Genomic DNA, 16,210 nt, shown 5'->3' on the forward strand with positions numbered 1-16,210 from the left:
ATAAAGCATGCAATTGCCCTGGATACTACCTTAGCTAGTGAGTCCAACCGCAGCCTGCAACTACAGCCTGAAAACAGTTCTTCAAGCTATATGCCAACACAAATGCAGTTAAGAATTACCTTTGCCCACAAAGCTAACTGGATATTTTCTTGAAAAAAAAAAAAGACAAAAGCTGAGGGAAATCTACTGATACTCAAAGCAAGAAACAGAGAAATGGAAAACTGAAGTCATCTCTCCACACCAGCTCTGAAGGCAGAGTCTGACCCCCTTCCCAGCGACTCCGCTGCACAGTGCTGCCTTCAGACGTGAAACCACCAACTGGGGCATTTCAGACAACATTTAAATAATAGACTAATAGAACCAAATAGCATAGGCATTGTGGACTGCGATATTATTTTACTGTTAAAAGGGAAGAATGAACTATACCTCCATTCTTTCTTGTTTAACTTCATCAATTTCATCATCTTCAAACATTGCCAAGAGTTCTCCTGTTTGGTCAATGGAGTTGAGAAAGTCTTGAGCGATTTTTTGTCTTTTGTTTGTATTATTAGTGCTGCTCAGTTTGTCTTCACGGAGATAAGGAAAAGAAAAAAGAAATGTGTTTAATAAGGTTACATCAGCACCATTCATTTACATTTGTTAAGTACTGAATATGAAATTCAGAATTAGAATTCTCTCAAAATACTTTTTAAAACGAGAATCTCTGCATCCAAAATAAAAGTGTAAGTCTTATAGAATTAAATCATTTATTCATCTTACAAGAGTGAGAGAATAAAACCAAATTATCATTTACCACAATAAGTGTGAATGGATTGATTAAAATTCTTACAAAAAAAGAGGAAAGGCTCTCAGATTTGGAAAAAGAATCCTGCTATGGCAGGCCTGATTAAGAAAATAAAAACAAAGGTAAAAACAAAAAACATCAGAATTGAGACAGTAAATTAAATGAGAATATTATGTACATTGCTATGGCAACACATTTGAAATCTAAAGGGATGAGATCTTATTCTTTTTTCTTTTAAGAGATAAAACTGTCACACTTATTTAAAAACAAAACATAACTTTGAGAAAGTTATTACAAAAGGTCAGGAAAAACTGTAATATTGCAACAGAAAATTAATATAGTTTAATGCATCAAAGTATCAGTGTAAATTAATGAGTGAATTAGTGAGGAAGAACTAGATTATTTTTTAATGCAATAAATATCTTTATATCAAATAAAGATAACTCAAACATCTTTTTTTTTTTTTATCCTCACTCGAGCACATTCTTTGATATTTTTTTCAGATAGAGTGGGGGAGAGAGAGAGAGAGAGAGAGAAAGAAACATCGACATGAAAGGGACACACCGAGTGGTCGCCACCCACACGACCCAACAGGGCCAGGGATAAACTGCAACTGAGGTACGTGCCCTTAGCAGGAACCGAACCCGGGTCTCTCCAGACCGCAGGCCAACGCTCTAACCGCCGAGCCAAACCGGCCAGGGCGATAACTCAAACATCTTAAGGTGAAAACATCCATTTTTCCACCATTAAGTATGATGTTGGCTGTGAGTTTTTCATAGATGGCTGTCTTGGTCAGTTTGGGCCACTATAATAAATATACCATAGGCTGAATGCTTAAAAAAACAAATATTTATTTCTCATAATTCTGGAAGCTGGGAAGGCCAAGTTCAGGCGCTGGTAGACCTGGTGTCTGATGAGGACCAGTGTTCTGGTTTGGAGATGGCAATCTTCTGGTATCCTCATGTGGTGGATTACCGAAATCCAAAAATCTTTCAGGACAGGAACACTCAACAAACTAGGATGAGAAGGAAACTTTCTCAACCTGACAGAGGTCATTGCTATGAACTGCGTGTCCTCCCTAAAATCCATATGTTGAAACCTAATCCCCAGTTGTGGTGGTATTTTAAGGTAAAGACTTCGGAATTAAGTCATGTGGCAGGAGCCTTCATGCATGGAATTAGTGCCCTTCTAAGAAGAGACAAAAGGGAGCTCTGAAAGTCCTGGACAGTGTGGCTTAGTTGGTTGTGCATCATTTCCATGAACCACAAGGTCATCAGTTCAATTCCCAGACAGGACACATGCCCAGGTTGCGCGTTCAACAGGAGGCAACTGATAGATGTATCTCTCTCATATTGATGTTTCTCTCTCTCTCTCTACCTCTCCCTTCCTCTCAGTCTAAAATCAACAAAAACGTTAAAAAGAGAGAGCGAGAGCTGTGAAAAAGGTAAAGGGATTGAGAGTACAGATTTGTTAGTTATAAAACAGTCCTGGGGATGTAAAGTACAGTACATCAAAGGAAATACAATCAATAATATTGTAATATGTAAAAACTATGTATGGAGCCAGTTGGGTACTGGATGTATCAGGGGAAACACTGGGTAAAGTGTATGATTGTCTAACTACTCTGCTCTACCCCTGAAAGTAACAGAAAATAATACTGAATGTAAGCTGTAGTTGAAAAAATTTAAAAAGTTGAAAAAAATTAAAACAAAAAAGGAAGAACAAAAGACTTCTGGATTTTTAAAAAATAATTTTTCTACATTTATTAAGATGATCATGCGGTTTTTGACCTTTATGTTATTAATATAATGAATTACACAAATTGTTTTTTCAGTTTAAATCAATCTTCCATTTCTGGGATAAATCCCACTTGGTCATGGGGTATAATACTTTTTAGATGTTGCTAGATTTCATTTACTGCATTCTGTTGAGAATTCTGGGATCTATATTAAAAAAGACAATAGTCTGTAGCTTTGTTTTCTTTTCTTGTGATATCTTTTAATGGATTTCATATCACGGTAATACTGACCTTGCAGAGTCGGAAGAATATTAGTATTAATTGTTCTTTAAACATTTGGTGTGATTCATCAGTGAAATCATCTGGGCATGGGTTTTTCTTTAAAGTTTTTAAATTACTAATTTGAATTATTTATCATTGGTCTACTCAGATTTCTTATTTCTTCTGAATGCAGTTTCAGTCTTTATAGGAAAGAAAGTAAATTTCTATGGAACTGGTTATATTAACCATCTTATTTACCAAATCTGTTTATTTTCATTTCTTTTTGTAATTTGAGCAACCATCTTCTGTCAGTGCAGCTTTGTTACCACTGCTTCATTTATGTTGTTAGTGTCAAATTTATTACACGTCTACATGTTACAGAGCCAACATTGTAAATATTGATATTGCTTTATAGAATTGTTTTAAAATCAGTTGAGAAAAAATGCAATTATATTGTTTCATATTGCCTGCATAGTTTCTTTTCAGGTTCCCTTTTCTCGTGTGTGGGTGTGTGGATTCAATTTGTTATCCCCTGCAACTTGCTTTCAGCCTGAAGAACTTCCTTTAGCAGTTTTTTTTTTTTTATCCTCACCCGAGGACATTTTTTTTTTTTTTTTTCCATTTTTTGTTCAGGTAGAGTGGGAGGGAGAGAGAGGAACAGAGAGAGAGAGAAACATCGATGTGAAGGGACACATCGAGTGGCTGCCACCCACACAACCAACCAGGGCCGGGGACAAACTGCAACCAAGGTACGTGCCCTTAGTGGGAACCGAACCCGGGTCTCTCTGTACCGCAGGCCGACGCTCTAACCGCTGAACCAAACCGGCCAGGGCCTTTAGCAGTTTTTATGTAAGACTGCTCGCTAGAAAGTTGCTCAGTTTTTATTTATCTGGAAATATCTTTATTGTGCCTTCATTTCTGAAAGATAGTTTGCCTAATAGGTTTCTTGGTTGACATATTTTCTTTCAGCACTTTGAATATGCAGTCCTACTACTACCTGACCTATATTGTTAATGAGAAGCCAGCTGTTAATAATATTGTTAGGATTCTGTTGTATGTGATGAGGTGCTTTTTTCTTGCAGCTTTCATGATTTTCTCTTCTCCTTTGTCTTTCATCATTTCTGCCAGAATGTGTCTGAGTGTGTATTACTATGTGTTTATCCTACTTGGACCTTGCTGAGATGTTTGGATATATAGATTAATAGTTATTATTAAAGTTGGGAAGTTTTCCATCAGTATTTCTTTGAATATTTTTTTTCTGCTAATTTTTCTCTTTCCTTACCTTCTGGTAGTCCCATTATGCATATGTTGGCTCATTTAATGGTGTCTCATATTTCTCTGACACTCTTTTAATTTTCTTTCATTTTTTTTTCTCTTTGTATTTCAGATTGCATAATCTTTAACAATCTGTTCTAGTTCACTGATTTTGTTTCTTCTTCTGTTAGTTCAAAGTTACCATTGAGCCTCCCTACTGAATTTTTCATTTTGGTTCTTGTATTTTTCAACTCCAGAATTTCCATTAGTTTCTTTTTATAATTTCTATCTTTTAATTGATATTCTGTATTTTGTGAAAAATTATAAGCATACCTTCTTCTGTTCTTTAAACGTGGTCTCCTTTAGTTCTTTGAACATATTTATAATAGACATTTTGACGTTTTTGTCTCCACGTCCAACATTTGGGCCTTTTGTGTTGTCTGCCCCCTCACCCCTTTTAATGATCACACATAACCATTTCTTTGCATATCTAGTATTTTGCTGCTGCTACTGTTGAAAATTGACATTTTTGGTAGCATATTGCAGCAACTTAGATAATAATTCCCTCCCCTCCCTGGGGCTTGTTGTCATTGTTTGCTTAGTGACTTGGCTGGACTAAGTCAATAAATTGTCTTTCCCTGGCAGTGTGTAGCCTCAGAGGTTGCTCCTCAGACAGCACAGCCCTGAGCATATGGCCTTCTCAGGTACTAGGGATGACTGATTTTAGTCAGTTTCTCTTTGGCTTTCACTTTTCTTGATCTCTCCATTATGTTACTGGCTGGTCTGACTTTTCTGATATCAAATATAGCTGTTCACTTCCACTAATTCCTGGCTGATTGCTCTATTGCTTTTATTAATACTCTTGAGCATAAATTGCTCCACAGAATGATCTAAACAAAGTTGGGCCCCTTTGCAGAGTTAAGGTATTGTCAGATTTTAAGGTTTGCTCTGACCCCAGGAAGGCTCTTCTTACCTGTCTTTTTCCTTGCTTTCCTCTGTTAAACTTTGCATTCTTTATGCTTGTTGTAATTAGTATCAAGAAACTACCAGCTTCCTCTTAATTTCTCACCACCAGGATTGCCACTGTTTTCACCTGCTCCGTTCCAAACAGTCAGTCCCCTTAGGGAGTGCTGCAGAGTTATCCTGTTATTCAGTCCTGCCTTACCCTTTGGGTTGAACCTTTGAGCACTGTACTGGAGCTGGGGGTGGAAACAGCAACCAAAGACTCTACTGGATCCAAGAGTGGGGAGTTGGTCAAAGACGGGAGCCCTTTCTCTTTTAGGCTTGTCCCTTCAGCTGTGGATCTTTACTTCCTATGAGAAAGTTAAGGTGGAGGTCATCAGAGACCAGTATTCTCAGCCTGCTATGTCTAGGGTAGAACTGCCCTGTGAACAGAGGATGAGATGAAGCTCCTGCCTCGAACAGAGCTTCTGCAATGTAGAACCAGAGGAGATGACGGATGCTGACCTCCTGCCCCTTCTGGGGTGAAACTGTTGCTCTAGACTGGGAGCTGGAAAAGCAGGTGATCAGTATTCTTGGCCACACTGCTCAGATTAAAGCAGATGGGGTGGCAGGGTAGGAGGACAGCAGAGGAATAATAGGAGTAAATCATGGCTCAAAACAACAGACTCTCATTTTTCTTAATAAAATGTAGTAGAATTTCTTGAGTATGTGTTTCTTCATTTGCTGTACGCCCTTAGGACAATACCTAAAAACTTAAACTGCCCCGGCTGGTTTGGCTCAGTGGTTACAGCATTGGCCCATGGACCAAAGGGTAGCTGGTTCAGTTCTGGTCAAGGGCACATACCTGCGTTGCAGGTTCCATCCTGGCCCCAGTTGGGGTCATGCGGAGGCAACCAATCGATGTGTCCCCCTCACACTGATGTTTCTCTCTCTCTCACCCACCTTACACTTTCTCTAAAAATCAATCGAAAAAAATATCCTCAGGTGAGGATTAACCAAAAATATAAATAAATAAAAATAAAAACTCGCCCTGGCCGGTTTGGCTCAGCGGTTAGAGTGGTGGCCTGCAGTCTGGAGAGACCCGGGTTCGGTGTCCGCTAAGGGCACGTACCTCGGTTGCAGTTTGTCCCTGGCCATGGATGGGTTGTGTGGGTGGCAACCACTCGATGTGTCCCTTTCACATCAATGTTTCTCTCTCTCTCTCTCTCTCTCTCTCTCTCCCTCTCCCACTTTATCTGAATAAAATATCAAAAAATGTCCTCGGGTGAGGATATAAAAAATAAATAAATAAAAAATAAAAGCTCAAATTATTATTTAAAAATTTTTTCAGTAGATAAATGTGTTTCACTGGGAAAGAGTCTACCACATGACCATTTTACAAGTCCCACCTCAGTATCAGATGTATTTTACTTGAGTAAGTAGTTTATCTTATAAATTATATAAATTATTTAAACATTTTATATAAGACACACAAAATTAGAAAATTTAAATGAGTATAAAGATGAGAGACTTGAAATAAACAAGGAAGAGAGGGCAGCGAAGGGACACGGTGACGTCAGCGCTGAGCACTAGCCCCAGCTCCCTGTGCGTCTTGGTGTCGAAAGCGTGGCATACACAGTATCTTTGACTCAGTGTCAGGGCTGTCTCAGGTGCTCTGCATACATTATGCTGAGATCTCATCATAACTGCACATGGTAAGTAGTATAATTTCTGACTTATAAATGAGAAAACTGACCTTCAACATCATACAGAGAGAAAGCAGAGAACTTGGATTTATTGAAATTCAAGTCTACTTTGCTTCAAGTCTGTATTCTTTATACTCTCCACCAACAGAAGCATTTAAATTCATCTGGAGAACTATTTTCCACGAATTAAATTCTATGAGAATTTCAGGAATATTAAATAGGCAACACTGATTAAACATTTGTTCAAAAAAAATTTTTTTTGCATGCTTATTACACTTGCTGATTTGTTGAGGGTCAATGAAAGTGGTTCTCTTTCAAAGTCTGTTAACTCTTTAATTGGTTTTGAGTAGTTTTCTGGATTTCTTCTTAATCCAGTAGAGTTTGTTTAGCTACTTTATTAATATATATATATATATCAGCAATAAATACCATTATTCAGTGACTGGTTCAATCCAAAATACATGAGTTATTTCTAAAAGCACAACAAACATTCAACCTTGAACAATGTGAGGATTAGAGATGTAAAACACGGTTCAGTCAAAAATTCACATGTAACTTTTGACTCCCCAAAAACTTAACCATGAATAGCCTACTAGTGACTGGAAGCCTTACTGATAATATAAATAGTTGATAACACATATTTTGTATATTATATTATATACAGCATTCTTACAATAAAGTAAGCTAGAGAAAGAAAATTTTATTAAGAAAATAATTACAAGTAAGAGAAAATACATTTATAGTATTTATTGAAAACAATTTGCATATAAGTGAACCCACAATTCAAATCCATGTTGTTCAAGGGTCAACTGTATTTATTTTGATTCAGTAAGCATTGTTTAGTAATGGTCTATTTTCACCTTAGCACTGTTAGATTCTGCAAGATTAAAATGTTTTCTAAATATTCCATAATGGGGAATTCAGTTGGAAAATCAGATAAGGAAATGTTCTACTCTGTATTAGGCTTTTTATTACATTTCAAACAGCATAGAAATACACACCCAAATGAGGTGACTTTACATCATAAAACATATCAGATACTTTTTATAATAAATTAACAAAAACCCATATGTATCAATTTCAAAGACATATAGTTCTGGCTCTCTACATCCACAAGAGAAAAATTATGCTGGCTAAAATAATGTTTTGAATTAACACAATTTTCTTAGTTTCATGATATTCTGATATAAAGCAGGTCATATTAATAAAGGAAAGAACTGAAATACCAGATTACTATTAAGTCACATAAGTAGAAGATCATAAGATTTAGCTGTCAACAAAGTAAAAATTTGGTTAATTTCTAAACCACATTATTTAACTCAAGTGCATATATTCTACTCTGATTGGAATATCGTCATTGACACTGCATGTGAGGTCCAGCATACATGTGGCATTGTTCTCAGTTTAGTGATTTGTTTAGATTACCTTCAAGAAGATCATCCTCTTCTATGCCTTTGACAATCTTTGATTTGTAGTCTCGGAAAAACATGTATTTTAGCAGTCTTCTAAGTTTTTTCTATTAAAAATATGAAAGCAGTAAATAAGAAACCTTATACATATATTCCCTTTACTGAGTAAAGACCATGATAACTAAATTTAATAAAGCAGTATCCCAGAATCATTGGGGAAAATGCAACAATTCTCAACATGATACTATATAATAAAAACTATAGTTATCAAATTAAACATAAGAGCTGAAACACAAGTATTTTTAAAAGCACTTTTCATTTACAAGTATCCAGATGCTCCAGAATCACAATAATTACCTTTATATTTTGGTCTTACAGAAGGTTTAAATTCTTGCCTCACCGGTGTGGCTCAGTGGTTGAGCACTGACCCACGCACCAGGAGGTTTGCGGGTCTGATTCCCAGTCAGAGCACATGCCCAGGTTGTGGGCCCGATCCCCGGTGGGAAGCATGCTGGAGGCAGTGAATCAGTGTTCTCTCTCTTTGATGTTTCTGTCTCTCTCTCCTTCTCCCTTCCTTTCTCTACCATCAATAAAAAAAAAGTTTTAATTTTTTTCTGAAATCTGTGATAAACATCACTCTCCATACTAAGCTATTTTATTTTTTAAATGATTGATAAACAATCTAGACAAGGAGTTTGTAACAACTGCTTTAAAAAGGCATGTACTCTCCCTTTTTATTGTTTTTTGTTCTCTGAGACTCTTTTACTTTATTTAGAAGAGCTGGTTTATGGTTTATATTTCTGGAAAACATTCAGTAATATGAGAAACATATTTTTATGAAACTCAAAGCTGATTAATGATAGTTGGGTCTTAATAATGGCTTTCCTTGGGTTTATTAGAAGACCAGAATACTGCTTAACTCCAAAAGTAACTGATAATACTTTGTAATTTGTTGTGTGCTTACACTTAGAATGTATTCTTACTGGTTCTTGACCTTTGCGTTTAAGATTCCTAGGAACAACTGAAACCTACTGCAGTATGCAAAGATCTTTTACATGCATTTTATTTGACAGCGCTGAAATATAGACAACTATAATCTTCTCCTTTTTATACACAGAGAAATTGAGGTTAAAATTAGTCTTGCAACTAGTTTAGGGGGGGTCAGAGGTAGAACATAACCTTTGAACCTCAGTTTCTTTATTTACAAATTAAGTAAAGTATCTACTTTACAAGACTATTGTGAGGAATAAATAAACTGCCCAGGGTAATATGTAAAACATAGTAGACCTTCAATAACTACTGCTTTATTATAAATTGAAATTATTAAGAGGAAAAAAAGATCTTTTGCTATCCTTTTCTCTTTGCTGATTCTACTCGGTGCTTTAGATCTTATTTTGTCTTATGTTACTCCTATGTAAACTACTTTAAATTGTGTTTGGAACATATCGGCATGAAAATAAAACTATTATTTGAGGAGAAAGATGAGAACAAAGGCAACTATCATATTACAGCGATGTTCTCAACTACCAAGCAGATAGATCATGGTCAGGAGTCCTTCTGGGCAGTCAAGGGCACTGTGTCAATTAGTGTGTGTTCCTGAAGTTTCAATAGGATTAAAATGTTTACTTTTCCCCAAAGGCAGGAAGATGTGTCAATGTGGACTGTTTTTGTGTGTGCTAGCCTCTTTATCTGTCAGTGAGGAAGACAAAGTGAGCAGATACCTTCTGCTAGTCCGCTGTTCTCCAGAAGCCTTCACAAAGCACCTCGGCTCAAGGCCCTCATTTCTGCCAGTGGCCTTCCGGCTCCTTCCTCCCCGCACCACTGCCATGCATGCCTATTCTTCCCTAGTCCTCCAAGTGTAATGACGTCACCAAGTCCTGCACACTTTTACTCTTCACTATCTCTCTGAATTCTCCCTTCTTATCCACTTCCAGGGCCATCGTAGTAATCATATTTTGCCTTGATTACTAAACCAGAATCCTGGTTAGTTCTTTTGCATTTGGTCTATTCCACAAATAACTGCATGGGTCTTACCCCAGGCAGAAACCTCCACTTCAAAAAATCCTACAGCCTCTACATCTAATCACATAATCTTAAATTCTCTGAGTCTTAAAATGCGTCTTTCAACTAAATCATAGTGGTTTTCTAAACTAGATTATAGCTTCTTGAAAGTGAAGACATTTCTTTTCCTTTATATTCCTCATACTATCTAAGAGTTAATGAGCCAAAAGTTTATCCAAAAGGTCAGGTGGGAAGCCTTTTGATAGGAAACAGAGCCACAAGCATACGAAAATGGTGGCAGAGGAACGGGTGAGCGTAATAAAAAGCCCACGAAGAAATGAAAGACGGAACATTAGGGACCAGGCGTTGCTTGCTCCTTGTGATAGCATCTGTCATAACACACTGTGATTATTTAGTTAGTTTTTTACATGTAACTTTGAAATGAAACTTATGAAAACATAAAATTTTATGAAATATTTTCAACTAGCTACTCATGGAAGAGAGTTATGACAAAACTAGACATGTAAATACCAGCTTAGATATTTTTATACCAGTGTTCAAAGAATAAGAAAAATAGATCTTAAAGTATAAAAAACCCCAGACATTATGGCATCTATTTATGCTACTGGAATATATATCTTGATTGATTTTCTATTTCCTACAAACTAGTGTCACAGAATAAACTTTGTATTTCAAGGTTAAAAAAAAACAAAACTCTCTGAAAGCCTATAATACTGTACAAAATTAGAAGAAAAATAAATATGCTACTCAGTTATATCTCACTTATTAGAACAGTGAATATTTAATGATTATGTAGCAATAAACATGTCTAAGTAGATGTGTATGCATAACTGAGAATTCGCTGTCAACACAGTTTTACATACGTGCCCTTGCCCATGTTAAAAAAAAAAAATCAATTCTCTTAATAGTAAACCATTTTGTCATGCAAACTATGAAGACTAAAATATCAGTTCAATACTTATGATTCCAATATGAAAGCTATAATATAACAAGGATATTTAGTTTCCTCACATAAGTATAATTAAGCACCAAACATGGCATTTTAATTCAGTAAAACATTTTTATATTACCTTATCTTTGCGCATCAAAAACAGAAGATCTTCAGCAGATATTACCCTTGCTCCCCGAAGCTGAGAAACTTCAGCAGCTTGCTGTAACTAACAACAAAATTTAGGAATTTTTCTCAATAATCTAAATTAAATGCATGACCATCATGATGTCTCAAGAAAGATAAATACACTAAAAGTTAACAATTTTGGAGAATAATCCAGCAATCACATTACTGTTTTAAAAAGTAAAATGTCTTAAGTTTTAAGGTATGAAAAAATGCTCTTAAATTAACTTATAAGCCCACCTGTAACTGATACAATAAACAGAAATCCTTGATTTCTTTCATGCAAAAGAAAAATCACGTGCAGCTTTCAGAAATGCATTAATGCACCTGAAAATAATTTTATGAAATTGTATCCTCATATCCATGTGAGCAATGGTTTCACTCAGTATCACTAGTTGAATAAGTATATTATTAATCTGAGCTCCCATGCTGGTATGATTTGAAATAGGCCCATTCAGACCTTTAAAAGATCAACAAAAACAGTAGCTGTTTCTAATATCCAAAGGAAAAAAAATAGTTTTAGTTTTGGCAAGTCTTCAGTGGGCAAAGGATTCAGTCCATAAATCATAATATGGGACTGCATTAATTTCTTTCCACACTAATCACATGCACACAAAAAGTTAACTGTATCTGGAATGCACAACACAAAACATACTGCATGAAAAGTTAGAGTCCCCCTGAAATGTTCATCTGGGCCCTTATATCTACAAAGTCGAGAGTTTTCTGGAATTCAGAAGTCCTAGAAACACAATCTTACTTGAAAATGACCTGGAAAATAAAAGAATGTGAAAAATGATAGTTCTATTTTTTTGGCAGGGGCAAAATCAGTTTCTTATTTTGATTAGTTGGAAGGAACATAAAATACATCCAGCTGAAAAAAATAAAGATGCTGGAGAAAACACTACAAAAATGTGCCTGTAACTTCTTTCAAACTTGATCAAACCATGGTGATTGTACCAAACCAACTCTACCCAATATTACACAAATATTTCCATATAAAAGCTGTTCCTGAAGGCATCGTTCTGTGAAAGGAATAATCTAACACATATTACTGAGAACTAATCTTTACAAAGTGACACACTGTTATCTTAACAATTATAAGGAATCAAATAGCGCGTTTGTACTGAAGAAATTCTGCTTGAATGTTTAAGCGATTCTGCTAAGTAAGCTTCAAACCTTGTCTAAATACACAGACTACAAAATAGACTACAAACTCCCTATGTGTCAGCCTTACCACTGAACTTCCTGGATACTGGTGGTTGGTATATAAACATAATTCTACCTAAATATAGAAATTTAAATTTAACTGTGAACCATTTAAAAAGAAATCTTGGGGGAAAGGTTTTTTAAAAAGATGATGTATCTATCCAGAAAGAAACTAAATGTTTTCAGCAGGAAAAAGTTTAAACATATTTTTCTAAAAACTGCAAGAGTACCAGGGAAATATGTATACATGTTTTTTCTTTTCCCCAAATAAAAACATTTCTATCAGAGTCTAAAATTCTTGCAATTATATGAAGAAGAAACTGGACTCAATTTGCATCCGCCTCCATACGCAGAGAACCAGGAGGCAGCACCATCAAGTACTACACAGATATCAGTAACTTTACTCATGTTAAGAAAGGATCAGGGTAAGTACATATCCCTAAACAGTTTTCCCAAGTAGTCAGTTGTTTACCCACAATACATCTAAATAATCTGTATTTATAACACTCTCAAAAATGTCAGTTTACAAACACATTAACCGGGAAAAAAGAGAAAATGAAAAATAAGGACAGAAACGTGAGACATTTTAAACACCTCTTCAAAACCAGTACACAACTATTGTAGGGATCTGGAATTTATGCCATGGTTACTTAGCAGGAAGTCTTTATCTTTAGCTTTAATCTCCTCGATTTGCTAATTTCCCTCACCTAAGCTAGTGCCCTTACTAGCCCTAGTACTGCTAGCTCTCATTAATGCACCTTGGACTCCCATGCAGTGAACCCTCAGGACTGAAAGCTGTCATTGTGTTACCTCACCAAGCCTACCTGGCCCTCATGTGACCCATGTTCCAAATCTACCTCTCCCAAATGCTCACCTCCTCTTCTATACTGAGTGAGGAGAGCAATTTAATTAGCTAATTACAGTGAGCACACTAAATGTGTATTACCCATTAGCTTACTTTTACAAATATTTCTCTACATCTACCAGAAAGGGTAAAGAAACTCCTCTTTAACAACACAAGCTTAAAAAAGAGGTTAGCATAGCTGCTTGGCAGTCCAGTTCCACAGGAGGCTGAGTGCATTTAGTGTAAAAAATAAATGAATACATACATACATACCAGCCCTGGCCAGTTTGGCTCAGCGGTTAGAGCATCAGCCCACGGACCAGAGAGACCCGGGTTCAGTTCCCGCTAAGGGCACATACCTCGGTTGTCATTCTCCCAGCCCCAGTTGGGGTTGTGTGGATGGTGGCCAGTCAATGTGTCTCTCTCACATCAATGTTTCTCTCTCTCTCTTCCTCCCTCTCTCCCTTGCATTCTATCTGAAGATAAATGCAAAAATGTTCTCGGGTGAGGATAAAAAAAAAAAAAATACCAGAACCAGGAAACTCCAAATATATATATATATATATATATTCCTAACACCTTCAGTGCTTAAAAAAAAAAGTTGACTCTATATTACCCCCCCCCAAAAACTCTCAATTTCTTAATTATTGAAAATAAATGGGAAGTTATACATCATTATTCACTGTAGCAAGTCAGTAATTAAAATAATATGAAATAATGGTACATTTTATAAACTTTATCACAATAAAATAAATATACATTTAATTGCATTATAAAATATGCAAGATATGACAGAGTAGAGAAACACTTTCAGACCAATTGCTGGTTGAATGAGTAAACAAAGTTAATTTTATTAACTATATGGACAAAGGTAGAGTAATAGCAACCTTACAGAGAGATTTATTTGTAACTTAATAAGATATTTTGCTAAAAGACATTATTTTCCCATAATAACTAATTTACAGCATTTGTTTTTTTTTTCTGATAAATACTTCTATGCTTTGAAGTAAACTAACAATAATAATACAATTGTAATAAGTGTTTAAAAGACAAAAATTCCCCTAGCATAGTAACACTTATCATGTTGGCATTTTAATACTTCATACTTTATTTGGGGGTTGAAAATTAAAAGACACACTTTAAATTTAATTTTACATCATAAATGCCTCAACTTTGATTCCTACAAATGAATCTCTTCTAAATTTCTCATTGTTATCAATGATACCAACATTCAGACTCAATTTTTCTTCTCCTATATTTTCACCAACTTCTGTTGATTTGTTTGTTTGTTTTTATCTGTTCAGGGTCTTGACTTTGCTCTCTAGTTCTGTAGTATTCATCGCAATCCAGGTTTTGGGGGTTTTTGCCTAATAGTTTCTGCATTTCAGTGTCTCCATATTGTGCTGCATCCTAGATTAAAGTGCTAAAATGATCTTCCTCAAATACAATGGTCACAACTCTTGTTCCAAGATATGGTGATTCACTATTAACTAACTTCAATGTGTTCTTTAAAGCCTTACTGACTCACAGATATTCTCCTATACCTTCATTCTCATTATTTTTCTCTCGTATTTTTCTACATTTAAGCTCCAGTAATTTCAGTTTTATTTTTATGCCTTTGTGTACTTGTGATGGATCCTTTTATGTGTTAATTTGACTGAGTCCAGATATTTGGTTAAATATTACTCTGGGTGTGATTTTCGAGATCATTTCTGAGTGAGATTAATATCTGCATCGGTAGACTGAGTAAGGCAGAAAGCGCTCCCTAATGTGGGTGGACCCTGAACAATCAGTTGAAGAACTGAATACAGTTATGCACTACCTAATGGCAGAGATACATTCTGAAAAATGTACTGCTAAGCTATTTGTTTTTTGTGCAAATAGAGTGCACTTACACAAAGCTAGATGGTATAGCCTATTGCTCCGAGGCTACAAGCTTGCACAGCATGTTACTGTACAAAACAATAAATCAAGCACAAGAGAAAATGATGCAACCAAGAGATTCAGTTAACACAAGATGTATAAGGCTGCTACCGGCGTAACGCGACTTGTTGTTTTGCAGGAAACCTTTTTTAAAAGAAGTAGAAAGAGTACACTTTAAAATAATGACAAAAAGTATATTAAATACACAAATCAGTAACATGGTCATTTATTATCAGTATCAAGTATTACGTACCGTACTGAACTGTATGCACTATGCTTTTACACAACTGGCAGCACAGTGGGTTTGTTTCCCCCAGCATCACCACAAACATGTAATGTGTTATGCTATGACATTATAATGTCACTAGGTGATAGAAATTTTTCAGCTCCACTGTAATCTTATGGGACCACCATCGTTGGCAGTCTGTCGTTGACCAAAATGTCATTATGCGGTACATGACTATAGAACAAAAAGGCTAAATAAGAGGGAACTCCGACTGCCTGATTGCCTTGAATTAGAACATTGGTATTTTCCAGCCTCTGACTTGAAATGAAATATTTAGCTCTCAGGCCTTTGGACTGGATCAGGCACTACACCTCACATCTCCTGGGTCTCCAGCTGGCCAGCTACAGAACTTGGGACTTATTAGCCTCCATAATTACGTGAGCTAATTCCTTACAATAAATCAGTCTGTCTGTCTGCCTATCTCTCTCTCTCTCTCTCTCTCTCTCTCTCTTTCTGTCTACACACATATACACATATATCCTATTGGTTTTGTTTTTCTGGAGAACCCTAATTAAGAGTACTTTACTTAAATTATGAGAAATACTTGATTCTTTATAATGAACATAACAGTTTGAGGAATGGGGTAGTCCCAGAGATGCGGAAGCGGGGTACAGACTGACAATCCCCTAAAAAGTGGGGAGGTGGGGCAGGTATGAACCACAGAACTTATACGCATGTATGCATGAACAGTGGACATGGACAACAATCTGGGGAAGGGGCA

General features: G+C 36.0%; 1 protein-coding gene across 1 annotated transcript in view; it reads right to left on the reverse strand.

Moving 5' to 3' along the window:
* The window catches only part of SUPT3H (SPT3 homolog, SAGA and STAGA complex component), a 329,066-nt gene that overhangs the window by 75,110 nt on the left and 237,746 nt on the right, over positions 1–16,210 (reverse strand). The window contains exons 3-6 of the mRNA XM_036248696.1: positions 11,187–11,273; positions 8,111–8,201; positions 427–566; positions 120–149 (exon numbers count right to left, since the gene is read on the reverse strand). Of these exons, the coding sequence (XP_036104589.1) occupies positions 120–149; positions 427–566; positions 8,111–8,201; positions 11,187–11,273 (348 nt within the window). The remainder of the gene's footprint in view (positions 1–119; positions 150–426; positions 567–8,110; positions 8,202–11,186; positions 11,274–16,210) is intronic.

Source organism: Molossus molossus, unplaced genomic scaffold, assembly GCF_014108415.1.
Source record: "Molossus molossus isolate mMolMol1 unplaced genomic scaffold, mMolMol1.p scaffold_m16_p_8, whole genome shotgun sequence".
Taxonomy (NCBI): domain Eukaryota; kingdom Metazoa; phylum Chordata; class Mammalia; order Chiroptera; family Molossidae; genus Molossus; species Molossus molossus.